This window comes from Mus pahari, chromosome 3, assembly GCF_900095145.1.
Source record: "Mus pahari chromosome 3, PAHARI_EIJ_v1.1, whole genome shotgun sequence".
Taxonomy (NCBI): Eukaryota; Metazoa; Chordata; class Mammalia; order Rodentia; family Muridae; genus Mus; species Mus pahari.
The window spans coordinates 2,244,663-2,262,633 of NC_034592.1; the positions used below are offsets into that span (position 1 = coordinate 2,244,663).

The following is a 17,971-nucleotide window of genomic DNA, read 5'->3' on the forward strand; positions in this document are numbered from 1 at the left end:
TGCCTTGTTTGTTTGTTAGAGCACAGGACAATCAGCGCTATCTTGTAATGGCGAATGTGAGGGCGGCTCCCCACACTTTCTTATCCAGCTCTCCATCCCCACCCCCACTTCTGTTCCTCATTTGAAAATAAACAGGCTACTGTGGGATACTAGTAAAAATAAAAATAAAATAAAACTAACTCATTGTATTTGAACAAAACAAGAAAAGAAAAACAAACAAACAGAGAAGGCACAAGAAATAGAGATTTCCACTCATTTGCATGCTCAGCAATCTCACAAAAACACTAAACTAGAAGCCATAATATATATATGCAAAGTACTATGGGGTAAAAGGAGAGACACACTGACCCTTAAAATAAAATAAAATGAAAATAAAAAGATGAAATTATATAAGACATAACATTATAAGACAAGTAACCTCCAAAGATGTCATTGAGTCAATTTTCAATTGGCCCTCCTGGCATGTAGCTAACTTTCAGTTGGCCCTCCAGGCATGTAGCCTACCCTAGTTTGTTTCCCTAGTGAGACTCCCCTGAAGGAAACTGCATTTTTATTTGCAAGTTGTTATCAATTAATTGGAGATGCTTCTGGGTTGAGATAGAAGTGCCTTGTGTCTACTTCTCCTTCCAGCTCTAGGACTCCAAACTTTGCAGACCTATACAGGCCCTCTGTGTGTTGCCACAGTCTCTGTGAGTTCGTATGTCCACCAATCATGCTGTTTGAAAGGGCTTTGTTTCCTAGGCATCCTCTATAAACTCTGGCTCTTATATTCTTTCTGCCTCATCTTCCACAGGGTTTCCTGAATCTCGAGGGGAGGGCTTTGATGGAGGCATCTTGTTTGGAGTTGAGTGTTCTGTGGTCTCTCACTCTGTATAATGTCAGGCTGTAGGCTCTTACTACTTTTATTCTTTTATTTTAGAATAGGAGTATTTGCTTTTATCCAATTTTCTGTTGAGGGACATCTATTTTGTTTCCAATTTCTGGTGATTATGAATAGAGCAACAGTGCACAGGGTTAAGCAAGTGTCTCTGAGCTAGGATGAAGCATCTTTTGAATATGTACTTGAGTGGTTGTTTTAAGTCAGGGTTCGCTAGAACAGCAGGTTTTAACCTGTGGGTTGCAATCCCTTTGGCAAACCTCTATATCCCAAAATATTTACACTATGATTCATATAAGTAGAAAAATTACAACTATAACATAGCATTGAAAATAATTTATAGGTGATGGCTCACCACAACATGAGGAATTATACTAAAGAGTTCTCAGCATTTAGGAAGGTTGAGAACCACTGCTCTAGAGTGACAGAATTTATAGAATGAATCTATCTATCTATCTATCTATCTATCTATCTATCTATCTATCTATCTATCTATCTATCTATCGAAAGGAGATTTATTAGAATTACTTACAGGCTGAAGTTCAGATAACCCAACAATGGCTTATCCATTGGAACTGGAAAGTCCAAGAATCCAGTAGATGCTTAGCTCACAAGGCTGGATATCTCAGCTGGGTTTTATTGCATTCTAGAATCTAATGCCAGTGGAGGAATGGAATTGCTAGCAGGGCAAGGACAATCAGGCACAGAGGAAAAATCCCTTCTTCTTCTTCTTCTTCTTCTTCTTCTTCTTCTTCTTCTTCTTCTTCTTCTTCTTCTTCTTCTTCTTCTTCTTCTTCTTTTTTTTTTGGTTTTTCGAGACAGGGTTTCTCTATATAGCCCTAGCTGTCCTGGAACTCACTTTGTAGATCAGGCTGACCTCGGACTCAGAAATCCGCCTGCCTCTGCCTCCTGAGCGCTGGGATTCAAGGCATGCACCACCACACCCGGCGGAAAATTCCCTTCTTGCATGTCCTTTTATAGGCTTTTCAGCAGAAAGAGTGGTCTAGATTAAAGGTGGGTCTTCCCTCCCCAAGATCCAGATAAAAACTGTATCTTCCTGCTTCAAAGATCCAGATTAGAAGTAGATCTTCCTACTTCAAATTAAGCAAATTTCTCTTAGAGGCATGCCCTCCATTTGGGTTTTACTTCCAGATGTAGTCAAGTTTATAACCAAGAGTAACTATCACAACCCCACCCCTTGTCAACATGACACCCAATCGGATTGCCTTACGTTGTGATTAATGTCCAAATGAAAGCAATAACTCAGTCATAATAATGCCTAAGCATGAATAACGTTTACACTTAAACTTAATTTAAAAGCACATTATATATTTAACCAGGTTATAATTGCATTCAACATGCTATAACTATCCCTAGTGCAATTGCAAATAGATTATAAATTTAGAATAGGTGACGAAGTCCATTGAGTGACGTTCTTTTAAACTTAAATATGATAACCATTAATATTCACTTAATTGATGTTATACAATGATTAAAAATGGAGAAAAGACACAAATATAAGTACAAACACATTCTTAGCAAACTATAACAGAAACATTCATGTCAACTATAATTCTCATTTCTGTGATTGGTTACAAGCTACTATTTACAACTACCTTCCTGTGGTACCAGTTCTATATTTCCTCCACCCTTGACAAGCACTTCAGCAGGTCTTGGTTCTTTTCCTGGAAGAATGACTTACATATGTTCATTCCTGACAAGTCTGTGTTCTTTGTCTTCCTGCCTGGAGCCACAAGCAAATATTTTATTGAACTGGAATCTGTTGTAATTTCCCACTGACTTTAATCACAGGACATGGTGGCATGAAGAGATGCCCTAAGGCATCTCCTGTATTCTAGACATAATCTTTCTTACCTTCATTTTGGAGAGGAATGTAATTTCTCCATGGTAATCTGGATCAATCACCCCTTCTACCACTGTTATTCTCTTCTTACCATGTTGGTTTAAGAGCATTAGAAGTCCAAAGTGGCAAAAAGTAAGTCTATACTTCCAGTTCAATAAAATATTTGCTTGTGGCTCCTGGCAGGAGTACTCCCCACACTGGAACCTGAACATACAGACCATGGGATGGGGAAGCAAAAATTCTCCTAGTGGGCCACTAGGGATGATAGTGAGTGCAACTATTCCTTTTTCACCCCTTTATTCTTGGTCCTGTGGATCCTGGCTATGAGAGAAACTGTACTATACACTGGGAGCTGAGGCTAAGCATATACCACCTTTTGAAGAACTCTTGTCTCAGCGCTCTGGCTGCTGCTACCTAATTGGTTCAGTTAACTATGCCTTCAAAAGGCCATTCCACCTTGCTGTCAAGTCAGCTGCTTCAGGATAGTGGGGAACATGTTAAGACTAATGATCATGTTCATGGACCCAGTGTTATACTTCCTTGGATGAATAAATTCCTTGGTGGGTCCAGTGTCGTAATTCACTGGGTGTAAAGTGAGTCCCTTGCTCTGAACCAATACCACACAGAATACCACGATGGTGGATAAAGCTTTCTGTAAGTCCATAGATAGTAATTTTGGCAGAAGCATTGTGTGAAGGAAAGGAAAATCCATAACTAGAATAAGTATATATTCCAGTAAGGACAAATTGATGTCCTTTCACAGAGAAAATGCTCCATTGTTTTGTAGTTAGTCTGTCACCAGGTCTCTGGCTGGTCATCTTGGGGAATGGTGACAGGCATATCTAGGGTATTTACTATTGGCAGAATTGTCACTCAGCAAAAGCTCTAGCCAGGTCAGGCTTGATGAGTGGAAGTCCATATTGTCAAGCCCAGGCACAACTCCCATTTCTCCCATTTCTGCTACAATGGCCCTTTGTTTATGGGCAATGACAGCCATGAGGGAATGAGGCTGACTGTTCACAGAATGTGTCATCCTATATACTTGATTGTTGAACTTTTTCTCAGCTAAAGTCACCTTTTGATGAGTATTCACATGGGACAAAAGTATCTTCATGTCCTTTGCCAGTTTGGCGGGATCTAGCAACATACTTCTTCTCCAGATATCTTTCTCACTAATTTTCCAGTTATGCTCTTCCAAGTCCCTGACCATCCAGCTAATCCATTGGCTAGAGCAGTCACACATCTGCCCATTTCTCCTTCCAAGCAATATGTATGACAATATATATTGCCTGGAGTTCTGCCCACTGTGAAGATTTCTCTTCACTGATGTCTTTTAGAGTTCTCCCAGAAAAGGGTTGTAAAGCTGCAGTTGTCCACTTCTGGTTGGAGCCTATATAATGTGCAGAACAATCAGCAAACCAGGCCCTAGTCTTCTCTTCTTCCGCAGATGATAGGAAAAAAACCCATGGGGTTATGGGTGCAGATTTGGCAGTAGACAGAATCACAATGAAAGTGGAAACCATGGTTATTTGGGCAACTTCTCTGTCTAACTTCTTTGTACCTTTAGGAAATGCTTGAGCCCAACCATGTACATACCACTTCCATTTAATAATAGATGACTACTATGCACATCCTCCTTTATGGCTCATTGGATCATATAACACCTAGCTCATGATGGACAGCTCAGATCAGGTTGCATGATAACTTAGCTAACTTAGTGACCCATTATCAAAGGTTCAATTTCTCCTAAGGCCCAGTAGCTGACCAAATGCTGTCTTTCAAAGGGAGGATGGTTGTCTACAGGTGGTGGTAGATAGAGCCTTGTTCTAAAACTCCCAAAGCTAGATTGAGATAGATCAATTCACATCTTCCTGAGGTACCAAAACACTGATTTCTACAATAACTATATAAGTTTGTAGTCCCACCAACAATAGATGAGTGTTCTCTTTACTCCACAGCCGTGTCAACATGAGTTGTCACTGGTTATTGATTTTAGCCATCCTGATATTTTTAAGATGAGCTCTCAAAAGTTGTTTTGATTTGCAATTCCCTGATGGCTAACAATGTTGAACATTTCTTTAAGTATTTCTCAGATATTTGAGATTCTTCTATTGAGAACTTTCTATATAGCTTTCCATTTTAATTTTAATCTTCACTAATACTCCAGTTTTAATTGGGTTATTTTTGGATAGCTATTGTTTTGAGTTCTCTATATAGTTTTGATATTAGTCCTCTATCAGATGATTAGTTGGTAAAAACAAAAATTTCCCCATCCCATAGGCTGCTACTTTGTTAAAATGATGCTATCTTTTCCTGTGGATAGCTTTTCATTTTCATGAGTTCCCATTTATTAATTGTTTATTTCAGTACCTGTATTAACTGTGTTCTGTTTAGAAAGTCTTTTCCTGATCAATGAGTATAAGCTATTCCCCCCTCCCCACTTCTTCTTCTTCTTCTTTTTTTTTTTTTTTTAAATCTGATTCAGTGTATCTGGTTTTATGTTGAGATCTTTGACCTATTTGGAGTAGAATTTTGTGCCATGTTATTAGTATGAATCTGTTTGGGTTCTTTTACATGCAGTCTTCCAGTTTGACCAGCATCACTTCTTGAAGATCCTGTCTTCTTCTTTTTTTTTTTATTGTGTATTTCTGGCTTCTTCATTACAAATCAGATGTCCATGTATATATGGATTTATGTCTGAATCTTTACATTTATTTTATTGATCAACAGATCTGTTTTTATGCTAATATCATGATTTTTTTTTTATTACTATAGCTCTGTGGTACAACTTGAAATCTGGGATGGTGATACATTCCACAGTTCTTTTGTTATTCAGGGTTATTTTAGCTATCCTGAGGCTGTGTGTGTATGTGTGTTCCCATGATGCTAGAAATGGTCCTTTCAGGGATTGTGTTGTTGGGATTTGGATGGGGATTAAACTGAATCTGATTTACATTACTTTTGGTAAGATGGCCATTTTTACTGTGTTAATTCTACCAATCTATGAGCATAGGAGATCTTTCCATCTTCTCATCTCTTTTTCAATTTCTTAAAGTTTTATCATACAAGTCTTTCATTTGCCTGATTAAAATGACCCTAATATAGTCTATATAATTTGAGGCTCTTGTATTATTTACCTGATTTCTTTTTCAGACCATTTGTCATTTGTATATAGGAGGGCTTCTGATTTTTGTGAGTTAATTTTTTTTCTCAGCTACTTCGCTGAAAGTGTTTTTGGGTGTAGGAGTTTTCCAAGGAAAATTTTAGGGCCACTATTATATTATCAGAAAATAAAGACACTTTGACTTCTTCCTTTCCAATATATAGCTCCTTGATCTCCCTGGGCATCGTATTGCTGTAGCTAAGACTTAAATGTGATGAACATGGAGAGGATGGACAACTTTGCCTTGTTTCTAATTCAGTGGAATTGCTTTGAGGATCTCTCCATTTAGAATGCTCTTGTCTGCAGCTTGCTGTAAACTACCTTTATTGTGTTTAGTTATGTCCCTTGTACTACTCCCAAACCTTCTAGCACTTTTATCATGAAGTAGTGTTGAATTTTTCCAAATGCCTTCTCTGTATCTAATGAGATGTTGTGATTTTTTTTTTCCTTTCAGTTTGTTGATATGGTGGATTTCATTTACTGGTTTGCATATGTTAAGCCATCTGTGCCTCTCTGGGATGAAACTTACTTAATCATGGTGGATAATCTTTTTTATGTGTTCTTGAATTTACTTTGAAAGTATTCTATTGAGATAATTTACATTTATGATCATAGGGGACATTTTTCTGTAATTCTCTTTCTATGTTGGGTCTCTTAGTCATTGTTTTTCCTCCTTCCTAATGCTTGGTCAATTTCAAAACTTCTTCATGTTGTGTTGACCCTCAACCATAAAATTATTTCATTGCTACTTCATAACTGTAATTTTATTACTGTTATGAATTATAAAGCAAATATATGGCATATACAGAGTATCTGATATATGACTCTCAAAGGGCTTGTAACCTACAGGTTGAGAACCACTGCTTTAACTGGATTGGTTATAGGGACTCATATAAAATTGTTTTCCAGCCTTTCACTTTGAGGTACTGTCTATCATTTTCCCTAAGGTGGGTTTCCTGCAAGCAGCAAAACGTTGGGTCCTGTTTGTGTAACCAGTCTATTAGTCTATGTCTTCTTATTGGGGAATTGAGTCCATTGATGTTAAGAGAAATCAAAGAAAAGTAATTGCTTCCTGTTATTTTTGTTGTTAAAGTTGGGATTATGTTCTTGCGGCTATCTTCCTTTTGGTTTGTTGAAGGATTACTTTCTTAGATTTTCTAGGATGGAGTTTCCATCCTTGTGTTGATGCTTTCCCTTTACTATCCTTTGAAGTGCTGGATTCGTGGATAGATATTGTGTGAATTCGGTTTTGTCATGGAATACTTTGGTTTCTCCATCTATGGTAATTGTGAGTTTTGCTGGGTATAGTAGCCTGGGCTGGCATTTGTGTTCTCTTAGGGTCTGTATCACATCTGTCCAGGATCTTCTGGCTTTCATAGTCTCTGGTGAGAAGTCTGGTGTAATTCTAATAGGCCTGCCTTTATATGTTACTTGACCCTTTTCCCTTGCTGCTTTTAATATTCTATCTTTATGTAGTACACTTGTTGTTCTGATTATTATGTGTCGGGAGGAATTTCTTTTCTGGTCCAGTCTATTTGGAGTTCTGTAGGCTTCTTTTATGTTCATGGGCATCTCGTTCTTTAGGTTCGGGAAGTTTTCTTCTATAATTTTGCTGAAGATATTTCCTGCCCAAGGAGGACACCCCTCCTCAGGCAGGAAATGTGCCGGGTGACTTCTGATTCAGGCCTTGGGACTACTCCTGGGCGGACACCCCTCCTTGGGCAGGAAAGGTGCCGGGTGACTGGAACCAGAAATGGGATCCTTCCCAGAAGCTGTGATGCCTCTCCAGCAGAGCACCGGAGCAAAGATCCCTTCTTGTGTTTTCTTAAGTGTGGTTAACCTCTTTAGAGTTTTCCTTCTAGCATCTTCTGTAGAGCTGTAATATAGATGTTGCTTAAATTTGATTTTATCATGAAATATGATATTTTCTCCACTAATTGTGATTGAAAGTTTTACTGGGTATAGTAATGCAGGCTGGCATCTGTGATCTATAAGTCTGCAGGTCATCTGTCTAGGCTCTTCTGGCTTTTAGATTCTCCACTGAGAAATCAGGTATTAGTCTAATAGGTCTGCCTTTATGTGTTACTTGCTCTTTTTCCTTTGCAGCTCTTGATATTCTTTCTTTGTTCTGTATGTTTAGTGTTTTGATTATTACATGCTGAGGGAATTTTCTTTTCTTTTCTATTTGGTGTTCTGTGTGCTTTTTATACCTTGATAGGCATTTCCTTCTATAGTTTAGGGAAATTTTCTTCTATGATTTTGTTGGAAATACTTACAGTGCCTTTGACTTGAGTTACTTTGGCTTCTTCAATTTCTATTATAATCCTTAGATTTGGTCTTTATGTGGTATTACATATTCCCTGGATGTTGTACTCAAGGAATATTTTAGATTTAGTATTTTCTTTGACTAAAGTATACCTTTATTTTATCATGTCTTTTTTTTTAGATATTTTCTTTATTTAAATTTCAAATGTTATTCCCTTTCCTAGTTTCCCTCCTAAAATCCCCTATCCCCTCCCCTCTCCCTCTGCTCCCCAACCCATCCATTTCCATTCCTCGTCCTAACATTCCCCTCTACTGGGGCATAGAGCCTTCACAGGACCAAGGGCTTCTCCTCCCATTTATGATTAACTAGGCCATCCTCTGCTACATATACAACTAAAGCCACAAGTTCCACCATGTATTTTCTTTGATTTGTGGTATAGTTCCAAGGAGCTCTGGGGTACTGGTTAGTTCATATTGATGTTCCGCCTATAGGGCTTCAGACACCTTCAGCTTCCTGGGTTTTTACTCCGGCTCCTTCATGTCCTTAATGCTTAAGATTCTCTTGTATTTTAATCTCTTATATTTGCCTGTAAGGTTACTGTTTGAGTTTTTAAATTTTCATTTCCAGATATCCCCCAGTTTGTATTTTCTTTGATTATTCTATTTCCACTTTCATGTCTTGAACTGTTGTATTTATTTTCTTTTATGCTTTGTTTGTGTTTTCATAGATTTCTTGAAGGAATTTTTAAAATTTTCCTCTTTACAGACCTCTGTCATATTCACAAAAGCAATGTTAAGGCCTTGTCTTGTGCTTCAGCTATGTTGTGGGTTTAGGACCTTTGTGGCAGTGTTGTTGGGCTCTAGTGGAGATATACTGTCTATATATATCTAGTAGAGATATACTGTCCTGGGTTGTGGTGATTGTGTTCTTTTTTTTTTATTATTATTATTTTCTGTAACATATTTATTAACTTACTTTATTAGATATTTTCTTCATTTACATTTCAAATGCTATCCCGAATGTCCCCTATACCCTCCCCCCACCCAGCTCCCCTGCTCACCTACTCCCACTACTTGGCTCTGGCCTTCCCCTGTACTGGGGCATATAAAGTTTACAAGACCAAGGAGCATCTCTTCCCAATGATGGCTGACTAGGTCATCTTCTGCTACATATGCAACTAGAGACACAAGCTCTGGGGGTACTGATTACATATTGTTGTTCCACCTATAGGGTTGCAGACCCCTTCAGCTCCTTGGGTACTTTCTCTAGCTCCTCCATTGGGGTCTCTGTGTTCTATCCTATAGATGACTGTGGGCATCCATTTCTATATTTGCCAGGCATTGGCATAGCCTCACAGAGATAGCTATATCAGTGTCCTTTCAGCAAGATTTTGCTGGCATGTGCAATAGTGTCTGCGTTTGGTTGATTGTGTTCTTATGCAGACTTCTAGACATCTTGTTTGGAAGACTGCAATTCTTGTTGCTGATGTCTGGTCTTGTCTTTGTTGGATGGGTGATTTGTTCCTTGGTTTTTATTGCTCTCTCTAGTTCTTAGGTTTTGGTGGCTGTGTGTTGCCTGATAGAAAATTCTTCTGGTATTTTGGTAGGTGTGGTCACTGGTATTTCCTGGTAACACTTAGGCCTGGGTATGGGCTGGGAAGAGGGTCTGTTGGAGAGAAGAAAGCAGGTGTTCTTCCAGTATTAGGTTAGTCCCCTGGGAATGAGGACAGTGAGTCAGTGAGGAGGGGCCACAAATGGTAGTCTGCTAAGGAGCTGGGGTTGAGCCTGGGGATTGGATATGGAGGAGAGGAGAGAAAGATCTGAAGCTCACCTTTCTCTCTGTCAGGCTTGACTGGTTGGTTCCCAGAGAAATGCTAGTGGAGTTGGGAGCCTGAATAACAGGATGATTGAGGAAGAAGGTTGTAGGAGAAGACCTGAGTTATCAGCTGGAGATAGGGACCAAAGGAAAGGGACAACAGACGGTTGGCTCTGGAGATGGGTGAAATGATCAGACTAGAATATTAGACTTGGAGAACAGGGTGGGGTGGGAAAGTTAGTTTACCTGCTTCTGGCAGTGTCTCAGGGAATGCCTGCTGGTTTTGAGGATTGAGACAAAAGTTAAGTAGGTTCCCCAATGAAGGAGCTAGCGAAAGTACCCAAGGGCTGAAGGGGTTTGCAGCCCCATAGGAGAAACAGCAATATGAACTAACCAGAACTCCCAGAGCTCCCTGGGTCTAAACCACCAACCAAAGAAAACGCATGGTGGGACTCATAGCTCCAGCTGCATAATGTAGCAGAGGATGGCCTAGTTGGTCAATGGGAGAAGCAGCCCTTTGTCCTGTGCAGGTTCTATGCCCCAGTATATGGGAATGTCAGGGCCAGGAAGCAGGAGTAGGTGGGTTGGTGAACAGTGGGGGTGGGGGGATAAGGGGCCTTTTGGAGGGGAAACCAGGAAAAGGAATAACATTTGAAATGTAAACAAAGAAAATAGCTAATAAAAATAGCACAAACACACACACACACACACACACACACACACACACACACAGAAAGAAAAAAATGTTAAATAGGGGGAAGATAGGTCGGAGGAGGGAGATAGGTACTGGAGACAGAGGGCAGCAAGGGAGGCAAGGCTGTAGCAGGAGCTCTGCCACAGATCAGGGGACACAAAGGAGGGACTGAATTTTCAGGAGAGGACAGGAGTAAAGTTCTGTAGTTAGCCTATTGGCTTCCCTGGCTGGAGTAGCCCATGGGTTCCTAGGTCGTGCCTGCTGGAGTTGGGACCTGGGCTATAGTAATGAATTAGGAAGGGAAATTTGGAGTGGAAGACCTGTGTAATCCATTGGAAATAGGGATGCAGTGGTAATGTGGGGAAGTAAGGCCACAGCAAGTGTTCTGTTACAAAGCTGGGGATAAGATAAGACTGGGAGATTGAGTTTGGAGGAGTAGGGGCAGTGATGAAGTTCTGCTCTTAGCCTATCTGCTTTCCTGGCCTGAGTCTTTTTGTTTGTTTGTTTTTTAGGTTCTTGGTTTACATAAGTGGGAAGCAGAGCTTGGGCATTTCCATGAAAGCCAAAGTCTTATTTGGAAACTGTTGGGACTACTTGGAGGCATCCATGGATTTTTCTTGATAGAAAAATGTTTTATCCTTCTTGTATCACCAAACACCAAGGTTTGTGTCTCCTTTATCCTTTGCTTTGAGGTTTTATTAGATTCCCTTGATTTCAGAGAGACTTGTTTAAAGGTTAAAGTAAGCAGTAGGTGGGCATGCGCACCTGAAATCCTAGCTACCTGATAGGCTAACAAGAGGATCACAACTTAAGGTCTAGCCTGAGCCAGACTCTCAAAATACAAACAAAATAAAATGGGGCCTAGGGATGTAGGTCAGTTGTGGAGTACTTGCCTACCATACCCAAACCCCATCCCCAGCGCTAACTAAATTGGGTTTGATGGTACATGACTATAACCCCAGTATTTGGGGGATGGAGGATGGAGGATCAGTTCAAGGCCATCCTTAGCTATGTAGAGAGTCCAAGGCCAGCCTGGGCTATCTCTGACTGACAAAATTAATCCAATAACTAATTAGTTTAAAGTTTTTTTAAAAAAAAGGACTGGCAATCATTTTGATGGTTGAGTGCCTCTCATGTGCAAGAGTCCAGATGTGATCCCCAGTTCTGTCGCAGTGACATCTTCACGGGTTCATCTGTGTAAGAAAAGACACAGTAATTTCAACAACACATAGCTTACTCTAACGTGTTGTTCTTAACTATGGTTATTAATGTTTCAGGAGATTGCGGAATGCAGGGGCCTACAGTCTGCAAAGTAGTCCTCTTACCTCCACACAAGTTCTGGGGCTTATGCACATGTGAGAAACATTTTTTTTTATTATTATTATTATTATTATTATTATTATTATTATTATTATTATTAAGGAGGAGGAGGACAACAATAACAACCACCACAACAACAAGAACATAATTTAAGGTCCATGTTATTGCATAGAATAAAAGAAATATAGATGTTCAAATGTTCACAAATGCTTAATTGATAATGTAATTGGGGAGATGTTATCTTAGTAGTTCCAGGGTGCAATACAATTTGACAATCATTTTCGTACCCATATCAAAGAGAAATAAAAATGAAATTTTATGTAAGTTATATTTTTAGAAAATTAAATGACAATATTAAACTACCTCCATTTCGGCCTCTTTCAATCATAGCTAGATTTTCTGAGGGTATATTGTTAATGCATTCCGAATAGGTGGAATAGTTTTCCAAGGTGATATTTTTTTAATAAATATTCTTCACTATGAGATTTTCCAGGCATTATTTTCATGTGTCCAGCCCAAAATATTGACAAGCAAAACATAGCACATAGTCATGGGATTAAAAAAGTCTATGCATGTTTGCTTCTGGCCTCTGACTAATTTTGTGCTGTCCTTATCCTGCAGGGCCTGCCATTAGTTAATGGACATGTGGGACATACCCACCATCTTGGGCTCAATCCTGAATTAAATGACCGGTCAGGTGGAGGCAAGTCTATATCAACCATCCAGTTGGTAAGTCAGTAATCTGAAGTGGTTTGCAGAATCAGCTGCCTTTAAGCCTCACTGCACAGAGGAAGCTTGGTATGGTAAATGATCAGGACCTATTCCTGATTTACTTGCTCTTGACCATGAGAAAAGCTGTTGAGAAAACTTTAGCAAGCGCCTGAAAGCTCTTATGTATGTATGTATGTATGTATGTATGTATGTATGTATGTATGTATTAGCACAAAACACATACGCCACAGATTTCAGTCACCATCTGCACTGTGAAATATGATTAACATAATAATTTTCATTATTTTAGTTCTTTGTTCTCAATAAGCCAGTTGACCTTTGGGTTTTCCACTTTGTATAACCCTAAGTCATTTCTTGGTTGTTGCAAATAAATGCTGGGCAAGGGATTTGTTGGTCTTTCTAGGATGAGAGTATTCCAGGAGAGAACTGATTTGGTCTAGTGATGCATGCCACAGTGAGTACCTTTGATTCAAATGGATTTTTCCCAACAGAGTTTTCCATATTAATTTTTAAAATAAAATTCCAATCAGGGTCAAGAAATATTCTCATTCTAATTCTTAAGCAAAAGCATATAGGAACAGGATAAATAGGAATAGTACACAAGTATAAATGTATAAACATGAATAGGGGTTGAAGTTCAAGGCTAAGCTGTATGTGAAGAGATGCTAGAAACACATGTAATACACACACAGCAGAGAAATTTAGCAGGAGATTGCAGATCTAATGTTAACTCGGAGAGAGGAACATCAAAGAGTTCCTTTAAAAGTAATTTTAAAGCTGCCCATGGCGGTGCACACCTGTAACTCTAGCACTGCCTGCATAGATAGATAGAAGCAAGTGGATCGCCTCAAGTTTAAGGCCAGCCTGGTTTACTTAGTGAAAGTTTATCTCAGAAAAACAGAATGATGATGATGATGATGATGATGATGATGTCTAGTTAATGAAATAAAAATTATTTTAAAGCCTTGCTATATTTATTGTTCAAGTACATTAAAATTTGATATGAAAGAGGATAACTTGAGGCTAGGATTAGTTTGAAAAATCATATTCCTGTTGGCTTTATGGCTTGGATTGGAATAAGGGGTCTGGAGTACTAACATACATGGAAGCAAGTTTCTGAAGTTGACTTAGTGAGTTTTGAGCTGCCTGCACACTCCACACTGACGTAGCCACAACTCATCTTTCATTTAAGCATAGGATTAAAAGAAAATTTTGAATTAATAGTAGACTGTTTGATGGATTTGATGTTCTCCCTTCTTTTTGGGGGGAAAATATAGGTTGAAGATGGAAACTTTATTGGTTTTCTTCATGTAGAAAAGGTCTTGGAGACTTGCCTCTAAATTTCATTGTACTGTGTAATGATATATAGATCTCAGGAAATGTGTATAAAATAAATATTTGAATTATATGTTTTAGTAGAACCAGAGAGCTTGTGATTATAAGTACATGTCTAGATAAGGTACAATAAGCATATTGCCCATTCAGGCAAGGGGATAATCTATATCCTAAGCTCCCTCCTTCATTAGCCTTCTTTCTCCCCAAATAGCCCATTTTCTGAACTATTGCTATTATTTTAACTCATGAACTCTAGTTTTATTGTTATGTGACAATGATACTAGGTCTTACATTACTTTTTGTCAGTTTTCACAATTTTGGGTGATTGAATTAGATGGAGATACTTCTTTTTTTAATTTTTCAGAACTTTTATTTCAGATGCATTCTTAGTCAAAAGGGATGTTCCACGCACAAACTTATTTCTACATGATGTGTTAATGGAGAATGACAGTATAAAACTAAAAGAAAATGAGTTACACAGTGAAATTCTTTCAAGTCAAACCACAGCTGTTTGAAGAGTGGCAATATGATGCCATAGGACTGTCACTATTTCTAACTAATTTTCTTTACAGGTTTTTAGAAATTCACTGGTATGTCTTGTACTTAGGGATAAAAATGCACACAGTAACAGTCGATAGCAGAGTTACAACACAGATCTCACACTGTCAACTGCTGCTATGGCTGAGGATTTATTAAGATGAACAACTTAAGAATTACAGATGCATTTATTCCAGGCACTTTCAGGTGAAAAGAACATTTAGTAATAAAAGCATCTGATACAAGGGGGAATTTGCGATGAAGGCTAAATAGAGCTAATGCTTTAAAAACTAGATCAGACACGAACAGAAAATACTGAACACTTAATCCTACCTGTGCCAGAAAGCTTGACTAATGTTAAATGTAGGCAGCTCTTTAATCTTTTCAACATAAACTTTTTTCCTTAAGTTTTCTCAACTTATTCTTTATTTACATTTCAAATGTTATCCCCTTTCCTGGTTTCCCCTCCAAAAGACCCCTGATTCTCTCCTCCTCCTCCCTCCTCCTGCTCCCCAACCCACCCACTCCCATTCCTGGTTCTAGCATTACCCTAAACACTGGCATAGAACCTTCACAGGACCTAGTGTCTCTCCTTCCATTGATTACCAACTAGGCCATTCCTCTGCTACATATACAGCTGGAGCCATAAGTTCCACCATGTGTTTTCTTTGATTGGTGGTTTAGTTCCAAGGAGCTCTGTGAGTACTGGTTAGTTCATATTGATGTTCCTCCTATGGGGCTTCAGACCCCTTCAGCTCCTAGGGAATTTTCTCTACCTCCTTCATTGGGGACCTTGTACACTGTCCAGTGGATGATTGTGAACCTCCACTTCCATATTTTCCAGGCACTTGCAGAGCCTCTTAGGAGACAGCTATATCAGGCTCAGTCAGCAAGCTCTTGTTTGCATCTGCCATAGATTCTGGATTTGATGGTTGTTTATGGGATGGATCCCCAAGTGGGACAGTCTCTGGATGGTTGTTCCTTCAGTCTCTGCTCCAATTTTTTTCTCTGTAACACATTCAATGGGTATTTTGTTCCCCTTTCTAAGGATTCTGAGCTTCTGGGCTAATATCCACTTATCAGTGAATGCATATCATGTGTGTTCTTTTGTGATTGGGTTACCTCACTTAGAATGATATCCTCCAGATCCATCCATTTGACAATTTTATAAATTCATTGTTTTTAATAGCTGCGTAGCACTTCATTATGTAAATGTACCATATTTTCTGTATCCATTCCTCTGTTGAGGGACNTCTGGGTTCTTTCCAGCTTCTAGCTATTATAAATAAGGCTGCTATGAACATAGTGGAACATGTGTCCTTATTACATGTTGGAGCATCTTCTGGGTATATACCTAGGAGTGGTATTGCTGGATTTTCCCATAGAACTATGTCCAATTTCCTGAGGAACCACCAAACTGATTTCCAGAGTGGTTGTACCAGCTTACAGTTCCACCAGCAGTGGAGAAGTGTTTTTCTTTCTTCTCATCCTCGCCAGCATCTGTTGTCACCTGAGTTTTTGATCTTAGCCATTATGACTGGTGTGAGGTGGAATCTCAGGGTTCTTTTGATTTGCATTTCCCTGATGATTAAGGATGTTGAACATTTTTTTTTAGGTACTTCTCAGCCATTCCATATTCTGCAGTTGAAAATTCTTTGTTTAGCTCTGTATCCCATTTTTAATAGGGTTATTTGCATTCCTGGAGTCCAACTTCTTGAGTTCTTTAAATATATATATTAGATATTAGCCCCCTATCGGATTTAGGATTGGTACAGATCTTTTCCCAATCTGTTGGTTGCCTTCTGGTCTTATTGACAGTGTCCTTTGCCTTACAGAAGCTTTGCAATTTTATGAGGCTCCATTTGTTAATTCTTGATCTTACAGAACAAGCCATTGGTGTTCTGTTCAGAAATCTTTCCCCTGAGCCCATATCTTTGAGGCTCTTCCCCACTTTCTCCTCTGCAAGTTTCAGTGTCTCTGGTTTTATGTGGAATTCTTTGATCCACTTAGACTTGAGCTTAGTACAAGGAGTTAAGAATTGATCAATTCACATTCTTCTAAATGATAACTGCCAGTTGACCCAGCACCATTTGTTGAAGATGCTGTCTTCTTTCCACTGGATGGTTTTAGCTCCTTTGTCAAAGATCAAGTGACCATAGATGTGTGGGTTTACTTCTGGGTCTTCAATTCTGTTCCACTGATCTACCTGTCTGTCACTGTACCAGTACCATGCAGTTATTACCACAATTGCTCTGTAGTATAGCTTGGGGACAGGTATGGTGATTCCACCAGAGGTTCTTTTATTGTTGAGAGGAATTTTTGCTATCCTAGGTTTTTTGTTATTCCAGATAAATTTGCACATTGCCCTTCCTAACTCAGTGAAGAATTGAGTTGGAATTTTGATGGGGATTGCATTGAATCTGTAGATTGATTTTGGTAAGATAGCCGTTTTGACTATGTTAATCCTGACAATCCATGAGTATGGGAGATCTCTCCATCTTCTGAGATCTTCTTTGATTTCTTCCTTCAGAGACTTGAAGTTCTTATCATACAGATCTTTCACTTCCTTNGTTAGAGTCACACCATGGTATTTCATATTATTTGTGACTATTGTGAAGGGTGTTGTTTCCTTAATTCCTTAATCAGCCTGTTTATCCTTTGTGTAGAGAAAGGCCACTGATTTGTTTGAGTTAATTTTGTATCTATCTACTTCACTGCAGTTGTTTTTCAGGTTTAGGAGCTCTCTGGTGGAATTTTTGGGGTCACTTACATATACTATCATATCATCTGCAAATAGTGATATTTTGACTTCTTCCTTTCCAATTAGGATTCCTTTGATCTCTTTTTGTTGTCTAATTGCACTGGCGAGGACTACAAACATTATATTTAATAGGTAGGAGAGAGTGGTCAGCCTTGTCTAGTTCCTGATTTTAGTGGGATTACTTCCAGTTTCTCACCATTTAGTTTGATGTTGGCTATTGGTTTGCTGTATATTGCTTTTATTATGTTTAGGTATGGGCCTTGAGTTCCTGATCTTTTCTTTTCTTTTTTCTTTTATTAGATATTTTCTTTATTTACATTTCAAATGCTATCCCGAAAGTTCCTATTCCCTCCCCCGGCCCCTGCTCCCCTACCCACTGACTCCCACTCCTTGGCCCTGGCATTCCCCTGTACTGGGGCATATACAGTTTGCAAGACCAAGGGGCCTCTCTTTCCAATGATGGCTGACTAGGCCATCTTCTGTTACATATGCAGCTAGAGACATGAGCTCTGGGGATACTGGTTAGTTCATATTGTTGTTCCACCTATAGGGTTGCAGCCCCCTTCAGCTCCTTGGGTACTTTCTCTAGCTCCTCCATTGGGGACCC

The 17,971-nt window shown here is 39.1% G+C and overlaps 1 protein-coding gene across 1 annotated transcript in view; it reads left to right on the top strand.

Annotated features, from left to right (window-relative positions):
* Positions 1-17,971, top strand: part of Slc39a12 (solute carrier family 39 member 12) — a 104,226-nt gene that overhangs the window by 33,454 nt on the left and 52,801 nt on the right. Inside the window, exons 8-9 of the mRNA XM_021194554.2 lie at positions 11,192-11,341; positions 12,621-12,728. Coding sequence (XP_021050213.1) covers positions 11,192-11,341; positions 12,621-12,728 — 258 coding nt within the window. The remainder of the gene's footprint in view (positions 1-11,191; positions 11,342-12,620; positions 12,729-17,971) is intronic.